This window comes from Panulirus ornatus, chromosome 65 (genome assembly GCF_036320965.1).
Source record: "Panulirus ornatus isolate Po-2019 chromosome 65, ASM3632096v1, whole genome shotgun sequence".
Lineage (NCBI taxonomy): Eukaryota > Metazoa > Arthropoda > Malacostraca > Decapoda > Palinuridae > Panulirus > Panulirus ornatus.
The window spans coordinates 2,100,759-2,110,585 of NC_092288.1; the positions used below are offsets into that span (position 1 = coordinate 2,100,759).

The 9,827-nt window shown below is 39.2% G+C and overlaps 1 protein-coding gene across 1 annotated transcript in view; it reads right to left on the bottom strand.

The window, feature by feature from the left end:
- The window catches only part of LOC139746659 (uncharacterized), a 38,660-nt gene extending 32,285 nt beyond the window's left edge, over positions 1-6,375 (bottom strand). The window contains exons 1-2 of the mRNA XM_071658103.1: positions 6,222-6,375; positions 938-1,029 (exon numbers count right to left, since the gene is read on the bottom strand). Of these exons, the coding sequence (XP_071514204.1) occupies positions 938-966 (29 nt within the window). The 5' untranslated portion in view covers positions 967-1,029; positions 6,222-6,375. The remainder of the gene's footprint in view (positions 1-937; positions 1,030-6,221) is intronic.
- Between the last annotated feature and the right edge of the window lie 3,452 nt (positions 6,376-9,827).

Genomic DNA, 9,827 nt, shown 5'->3' on the forward strand with positions numbered 1-9,827 from the left:
GACGTGCAGCATAACCTATGTAATTACCCCTAGGCAGGTTAAGGATTAGAAAATTTGTAAAAGGAATGAGTTTAAAGTTCCTTACTAGGAGGAGCATTCAAGACTACTAGTCAATAAAAATTTCAATCATCTACACTTTATACAAATCTGAACATCAATCCTAGTCCAAAACACTGAGACAGACATTGAAGCTCAGTAGATAACACTTAATCTTTACCTGGACTTAGCCAAGTTAAATCCTATATAATTCAACAATGATTAACAATATCCAAGTTTTATTTTTCTACTGTATTAAAAAATTAAGCACCAGGAAAACAGGATACAGAATAATTATTTATTCATTTATTTATATTTATTTATTTTGCTTTGTCGCTGTCTCCCGCGTTTGCGAGGTAGCGCAAGGAAACAGACGAAAGAAATGGCCTAACCCACCCCCATACACAATGTATATACATACACGTCCAACACGCAAATATACATACTCATACATCTCAATGTACACATATATATACACACACAGACACATACATATATACCCATGCACACAATTCACACTGTCTGCCCCAATTCACTCCCATCGCCACCTCGCCACACATGGAATACCATCCCCCTCCCCCCTCATGTGTGCGAGGTAGCACTAGGAAAAGACAACAAAGGCCCCATTCGTTCACACTCAGTCTCTAGCTGTCATGCAATAATGCCCGAAACCACAGCTCCCTTTCCACAGAATAATTATCAAAAGAAAATATCCTCTATGCACAAGAGGATGAGAAAGATACATGTAAACAAAATTACTATGGTACAGTAAGCATGAATCCATAGCTTGACAGCTATAGGGTACACTATGATTAAACAGCTATACAGTAACAGCAGGTTATGTCGAATATTTCTTATCACAAATGACACAGGTTTTAGAAAATTTTACAAAAATACTTACATATAGGAACTCCAGCAAAATAAAAACATACAAACATCTCACAACCCATGCTGAATAATATGGAAGATTCCATATGAATCACAGAAGACAGTCTGTAAATAAGAAAATAACATCAAATCACCTAAACATTTAAGCACAATGTTGTCTTACTTCTAAAAGGAAACATGAGAAAACAGAGCCTATTCCTCCATAAACTGTATGAAACTTAAAATGATAATAAGTCTCTCTTAGAAGACAAAGAAGTGCAGAAAAGAAGTCTGTATAAAAAGTGAAGGTGTTTCATTTTCCCCATGGACTCATAGGAAAATATATATATATATATATATATACGCAACTGGAGGGATGTCTGATCATTATCTTGTGGAGGCTAAGGTGAAGATTTGTATGGGTTTTCAGAAAAGAAGAGTGAATGTTGGGGTGAAGAGGGTGGTGAGAGTAAGTGAGCTTGGGAAGGAGACACTCCCCTTACTTCCATTGTTCTCACCTTTTTCCATTCTGTACTCAGTCTCTCCTGGTACTTCCTCACACAAGTCTCCTTCCCAAGCTCACTTACTCTCACCACCCTCTTCACCCCAACATTCACTCTTCTTTTTTGAAAACCCATACAAATCTTCACCTTAGCCTCCACAAGATAATGATCAGACATCCCTCCAGTTGCACCTCTCAGCACATTAACATCCAAAAGTCTCTCTTTCGCGCACCTGTCAATTAACACGTAATCCAATAACACTCTCTGGCCATCTCTCCTACTTACATACTTATACTTATATACTTATATACTTATATATATATATATATATATATATATATATATATATATATATATATATATATATATATATATATATATACATATATATATATATATATATATATATATATATATATATTGTATGGGTTTTCAGAAAAGAAGAGTGAATGTTGGGGTGAAGAGGGTGGTGAGAGTAAGTGAGCTTGGGAAGGAGACTTGTGTGAGGAAGTACCAGGAGAGACTGAGTACAGAATGGAAAAAGGTGAGAACAATGGAAGTAAGGGGAGTGGGGGAGGAATGGGATGTATTTAGGGAATCAGTGATGGATTGCGCAAAAGATGCTTGTGGCATGAGAAGAGTGGGAGGTGGGTTGATTAGAAAGGGTAGTGAGTGGTGGGATGAAGAAGTAAGATTATTAGTGAAAGAGAAGAGAGAGACATTTGGATGATTTTTGCAGGGAAAAAATGCAATTGAGTGGGAGATGTATAAAAGAAAGAGACAGGGGGTCAAGAGAAAGGTGCAAGAGGTGAAAAAGAGGGCAAATGAGAGTTGGGGTGAGAGAGTATCATTAAATTTTACGGAGAATAAAAAGATGTTCTGGAAAGGAGGTAAATAAAGTGCGTAAGACAAGGGAGCAATTGGGGAGGTGATAACAAGTAGTGGTGATGTGGGAAAGAGATGGAGTGAGTATTTTGAAGGTTTGTTGAATGTGTTTGATGATAGAGTGGCAGATATAGGGTGTTTTGGTCGAGGTGGTGTGCAAAGTGAGAGGGTTAGGGAAAATGATTTGGTAAACAGAGAAGAGGTAGTAAAAGCTTTGTGGAAGATGAAAGCCGGCAAGGCAGCAGGTTTGGATGGTATTGCAGTGGAATTTATTAAAAAAGGGGGTGACTGTATTATTGACTAGTTGGTAAGGTTATTTAATGTATGTATGACTCATGGTGAGGTGCCTGAGCATTGGCGGAATGCGTGCATAGTGCCACTGTACAAAGGCAAAGGTGATAAGAGTGAGTGCTCAAATTTCAGAGGTATAAGTTTGTTGAGTATTCCTGGTAAATTATATGGGAGGGTATTGATTGAGAGGGTGAAGGCATGTACAGAGCATCAGATTGGGGAAGAGCAGTGTGGTTTCAGAAGTGGTAGAGGATGTGTGGATCAGGTGTTTGCTTTGAAGAATGTCTGTGAGAAATACTTAGAAAAGCAAATGGATTTGTATGTAGCATTTATGGATCTGGAGAAGACATATGATAGAGTTGATAGAGATGCTCTGTGGAAGGTATTAAGAATATATGGTGTGGGAGGCAAGTTGTTAGAAGCAGTGAAAAGTTTTTATCGAGGATGTAAGGCATGTGTACGTGTAGGAAGAGAGGAAAGTGATTGGTTCTCAGTGAATGTAGGTTTGCGGCAGGGGTGTGTGATGTCTCCATGGTTGTTTAATTTGTTTATGGATGGGGTTGTTAGGGAGGTGAATGCAAGAGTTTTGGAAAGAGGGGCAAGTATGAAGTCTGTTGTGGATGAGAGAGCTTGGGAAGTGAGTCAGTTGTTGTTCGCTGATGATACAGCGCTGGTGGCTGATTCATGTGAGAAACTGCAGAAGCTGGTGACTGAGTTTGGTAAAGTGTGTGAAAGAAGAAAGTTAAGAGTAAATGTGAATAAGAGCAAGGTTATTAGGTACAGTAGGGCTGAGGGTCAAGTCAATTGGGAGGTAAGTTTGAATGGAGAAAAACTGGAGGAAGTAAAGTGTTTTAGATATCTGGGAGTGGATCTAGCAGCAGATGGAACCATGGAAGTGGAAGTGGATCATAGGGTGGGGGAGGGGGTGAAAATCCTGGGAGCCTTGAAGAATGTGTGGAAGTCGAGAACATTATCTCGGAAAGCAAAAATGGGTATGTTTGAAGGAATAGTGGTTCCAACAATGTTGTATGGTTGCGAGGCGTGGGCTATGGATAGAGTTGTGCGCAGGAGGATGGATGTGCTGGAAATGAGATGTTTGAGGACAATGTGTGGTGTGAGGTGGTTTGATCGAGTGAGTAACGTAAGGGTAAGAGAGATGTGTGGAAATAAAAAGAGCGTGGTTGAGAGAGCAGAAGAGGGTGTTTTGAAGTGGTTTGGGCACATGGAGAGGATAAGTGAGGAAAGATTGACCAAGAGGATATATGTGTCGGAGGTGGAGGGAACAAGGAGAAGAGGGAGACCAAATTGGAGGTGGAAAGATGGAGTGAAAAAGATTTTGTGTGATCGGGGCCTGAACATGCAGGAGGGTGAAAGGAGGGCAAGGAATAGAGTGAATTGGAGCGATGTGGTATACCGGGGTTGACGTGCTGTCAGTGGATTGAATCAAGGCATGTGAAGCGTCTGGGGTAAACCATGGAAAGCTGTGTAGGTATGTATATTTGCGTGTGTGGACGTATGTATATACATGTGTATGGGGGGGGGGGGGGTTGGGCCATTTCTTTCGTCTGTTTCCTTGCGCTACCTCGCAAACGCGGGAGACAGCGACAAAGTATAATAAATAAAAATAATATATATATATATATATATATATATATATATATATATATATATATATATATATATGTGAAGCGTCTGGGGTAAACCATGGAAAGTTCTGTGAGGCCTGGATGTGGAAAGGGAGCTGTTGTTTCGGTGCATTATTACATGACAGCTAGAGACTGAATGTGAACGAATGGGGCCTTTGTTGTCTTTTCCTAGCGCTACCTCGCACACATGAGGGGGGGAGGGGGTTGTTATTGCATGTGTGGCGAGGTGGCGATGGGAATAAATAAAGGCAGACTATGAATTATGTTATATATAAGTATATGTCTGTGTGTGTATATATATGTGTACATTGAGATGTATGAGTATGTATATTTGCGTGTGTGGACGTGTAAGTATATACATGTGTATGGTAGTGGGTTGGGCCATTTCTTTCGTCTGTTTCCTTGTGCTACCTCGCAAATGCGGGAGACAGCGACATAGCAAAATAAATAAAATATAAAATAAAAATATATATATATAGTGGAATAGTGGTTCCAACAATGTTGTATGGTTGCGAGGCGTGGGCTATGGATAGAGTTGTGCGCAGGAGGGCGGATGTGCTGGAAACGAGATGTGTGAGGACAATATGTGGTGTGAGGTGGTTTGATCGAGTAAGTAATGCAAGGGTAAGAGAGATGTGTGGAAATAAAAAGAGCGTGGTTGAGAGAGCAGAAGTGGGTGTTTTGAAATGGTTTGGGCACATGGAGAGAATGAGTGAGGAAAGATTGACCAAGAGGATATATGTCTCGGAGGTGGAGGGAACGAGAAGTGGGAGACCAAATTGGAGGTGGAAAGATGGAGTGAAAAAGATTTTGAGTGATCGGGGCCTCAACATGCAGGAGGGTGAAAGGCGGGCAAACTAAAAGTGCACAAACAATATGTATCCCTTTTCCCTATTTTCCTATGACCTAGAACTTGTAAATGGGTAGGGTACAAAAGATTACAAGAAACATGGGGTAAATTAATGTAAACTAATGAAAATCATTTATCAAAATCATCAGATTCTGTGAAAACCTCACTTAAACTTGATTAGAGGCAATATTTACATACTCTTAGTGCCACTGATACAAGGACTGCAGTTATTATTCAGGTCTTGTACTTTCACACATTTGGTTACACTGTGTGTGTTATAACTAAATATATCCTCATAAGTTCTTTGCAAGCCCAAAATTTTATGTAATTTTGTGAAATTTCAGATATGAACAATCTCTATGGATTTACTTACATGATATATATCCACATCAAATGTATGAAAGGAGGATTTATCATTGACATACTTCTAGCATGACTTTGAAAATATGGTTAATATTGTCCATATGCAAAGTACATCTACATTTTTTTAAAGCTTTAAAGTTCGGTCTGGATGCCATTTTACATTCAATATCTAAGCATAAGCTACAAAATGTCATGACTTTTGACAATATGTAGGCGTGAATTAATGGTACTCCACTTCTACCAACACATCAATTCAGAATTTCAAGACCCCATTTGATAAATATCGAGAAAGTAAATATGTTCTTGATTTTTAAGGGTGCAGCAAGTACATCAACCTTCAGATCAACATGTAAATATCATGACTGTTTAGGGGTGTAGCTTCATCCTCTTTGCGGTAAATGCGCGGAGAAGCCTTTAAAAACTATCTTATACATACAGTTAGATAGGTTTGGATGATCAAACAACAAATAATAAAAGATGGCAACGTAACAGATAACTGTGGTCAAAACTGGCCAAAGAATAAGAACGCATTATGACAAATCTAGGAACAAGAAATGTACTTTTTTTCAAGATCAGTTCGATATAAGGTACTAAATGCTTTAAGAGTAACTAAAAAGTACAATCGAAGATTCATGAATGCTAATGCTTCGCCTCTAAGTACATATATGAGGTAGAACAAGTATCTTGTACGTGTCCTTACCCTCCAATGGTCACAACTTCACTACTCTAACTTAAACAGTTATATATCAAAGTATTTACCAAGAATCATTATAACATTACCATTGATATTTCGTTCCCCGAGAGTTCATTGTCATAAATACAAAAGCAGACAATTCTCACACATTTGAGAGTAATTCTAATTCACAAAATTATTAGATACACATCATCTGACTGGTGAATGTATACACTACACTATCGTAACCGTAGCGGTTCTGATGCATCACAACAATTATCGTACGAATCATTTGCTTGTCGTACCATAAATCTTAATTCCAAATAATCTGTATCATGGAACTCATATATATATATATATATATATATATATATATATATATATATATATATATATATATATATATATATATGTGTGTGTGTGTGTGTGTGTGTGTGTGTGTGTATAAGGAATGGATGAACTCCCATGCAGGTGATGGGGTAATTAAGTCCGAACATTTTCCCATCTTAATGATCTGAAAATATCCAACCTACCCCAGAGCCACAAATCCTCTATGGATTAATTTTTCACCTATAATCCTTGGCACCTTAGTTATACACTGTTCCCCAGTTGGTTCACCTGACCGTCAAATTTGTAAATACATACCAAGAACACTCTCCAGCAGCCCTTTCTTAAAGTACCGGCACTTTATTGGCTCTAACAGGACACTCTCAAGAAAAGTTTTAATTTCCTTTCGTTGACTGCTGCCGTCCCTCTGCTGTTTCTTTTTCTGCTGAACGAATGGCAGAATTTCTTCGTGCGGAAATGGAAGCATGTGCTTTCTCCTCCTAAGACTACCACTTCATCCAATCTATGGTTCAACCATTTCTCTTTGCGGCCATTCAGGAAAGAAACCCTCCATGTCAGATGTGGAAAGTCTCCTTCCTTTGATTTCGTCAGCTTTTATTGCTTCAAATCTGTGCATATATGTTACCCGAGACCAAGCGTTTCCTTAAAACAAAGAAAGTTTGCTAATTTCCTTATACCTACCAACAGATCTTTCTAGCCTTTAGTCAAAAACATCTGCAACTTGTTCTAATACTGTCCTTCATTTCGCCGTACTACAAATGTCTCTTCCATTAGAAAACTTTATAGTTTTTCTATCTGATTACCTAGGATGACTCTAACTTTCCCTCGCCTTTTGATGCATTCTCACTAGTCATACTTACCCCCATAATCTCTTTTCGTAGTCGATAAACTATTTTTCTCTCTCGGGACACATGCAAGGTGCATGGACCAATTATCCAACCTCGTGTTTTAGTGTGCTTCTCAACCTGCGTCTATACTTGCTCCTGTTCCGATCGTTTAAATAATACTGTTCCCTTCTCAACTTCCATTCCTTAAACATGCTGTCACGGTCTTCTCGGTTATCATCCGTATGGTTTTCGAAAGGAAAGATCCATTGGTGATATCCTCTCATATCTTCATAATTTTTGGTCTTCAAAGTTGAAAGAGTTTAAAGAATCCTGTTGTGGTCCTCGATATGTCAAAACCTTTGATAGCGTAAGGTACCTGGGTATCATTTTTAAACAAGTTCCCCTCTTTTGGTTTTGTCACTTTATTCCCTCAAATATAGCTTCCTCTCATTACTCAGTCTTACCACGTTTGTAGCAGCTGCGTGTGTTTAAAAGTTAATCTTATACACACCACGATGTTGTACCGGTACTGAGATCATCCCTTTCGCTTCTGGTTATGCTTGTGTGTTAACCACTTCCACCCCGCGTTACCTCGGGTTACCTTGGGCAAAAAGGGCTTAGAGCGACTTGGGGGGGGGGGGGGGGGGGGCACTACAAAGTGATCGAAAATCATTTTAGGTGTTGCTATCATCTTTAGTTTCATCAGCAATATAGGCGCATGACCATCACTCATTTGCACTCACTAACTCAGCAAACTTCCGCTAAAGTGTCTTTTCATTACGGCAAATAAAGAGCAAAAGACTGAACGAGGTCGACCAATCCTGAGGTACTCCCTGGACCAAGGGAACACTCATTAAATGTCGTTTAAAAAAAAAATGAAGTGTTTGGTGAATATTCAAAACGTTAGTATCTATTTCTCCACTTTTCAAAACCATACTAAAACAAATATAAGGAAAAAATCATGCCAGCTGAACGTTGCAGATTACACTATGGTAGTGGAGGACGTCTGCCAGGGGAGGGTTGGACGTGTATCACCTCATTATTCTGTAGCCAAAAATTCCAGAGTATGATCCTCTGTGTGTGTGTGTGTGTGTGTGTGTGTGTGTGTGTGTGACGAGTGAACTGAACTGGAACCGCTCCCTCGGGCAGCCAGTGGGTGTTCCACCACCTGGGCTCATCTCTTGCCGGCCTATGTAACTGAAGCTGTTTCGTGCCCACAGTGTTCCATGCTTACGTATACAACCTTCACGGAGCAGTCAGTACAGCGGTACTGTGTTTCTTGTGTTCCAACACTGAAGACAAGATATACGCACATACTATTTAATTTATTCAGGAAATCATTGATATTGACATTAATAGTTTTTAAGTGACAAATGTTGAATCTTAAGACTATTACATTAATACAAACTTGAGTCACCACATGTAAATACCATAGATAAAGAAAAGCTGAAGAAAATTTGATTTAGTCTAATAAGTAGGTAGATTCGATAATAAATAAACATTACGATCTCGTTCCTTAAGATCTGCAAACAATTCTCTTGAAAATGTTGATTTCAGGAGAGCATTGCTGTCGACTGCCCTCGTCATAATTCCTAATAGATAAGTTAAATACAAAAAATAGTAGTAAACCTGATTTAATGATGGTGATGCAAAATTAGCAGCCTAATTAGCCTGGTGAAGAGCTGTGCTGCCCCGGCTAGTCCTAAGGTGAACGCCTGCTGCGGCCGGCATTTCTCCCCTTCGTCGGACCCCACCATCGTGTCCCGGAGGACGGCCCCAGAGCACATGAGGCTCCAACATCCCCTGCAGGCCGGTCCCTGGGCACAGGATCTGCCGATATGGGCCGGCGAATTTCCGCTGTGACGATCCTGTTGTTTTACGCCCGCTTATGCTGCTAGAACGAGACTGGTTGCACGTCACCTTGTTCGTTCAATATGCAATTTCATTTCCTGTGACGAGAATGAAAATGTAAGCAAGTAGTAAGTTTCATACTTTAATGAATCCATATTACGATTGTAGATTTCAGAGTTACGAAAAAATTGCCAAAATTTACGAAATGAAATGACAAGATCCCTTCATGTGGCATTACTACCGAATATTATTCTAGCTACAGTATGCCGTGTATCACAGTATCCAATTATAATGATAATTATTATCATTATTCTTATTTAGAGCGTCTGGGTGCTATCCCCCCACACAAACATTTCAAGTTAGCATTGTTCTGTAAAGGGCGTCAGGATATTTTAACAAAAAATTTACAATTGGTTTGTAAGCTGTACTTGATCATGGTATCACTTCAAACTACGGGTATTCAGTGCATCAGACGCAAAATGCGGTCAGTATTTCATTTCGTAAGAAAAATGTCATTAGAATGCACCCTTATCTTAAAGATCTATCAAAAGGTTTGAACGGGAACTTAAGGACATGAGGCAATTACCCTTTAAATTAAGATATCATATTATAATGATACTTATCGTATCAGCTGGTGGTTTGTGGCATTAAACCAACTTAGTAAGGATACGAACTATAAGGAATGCA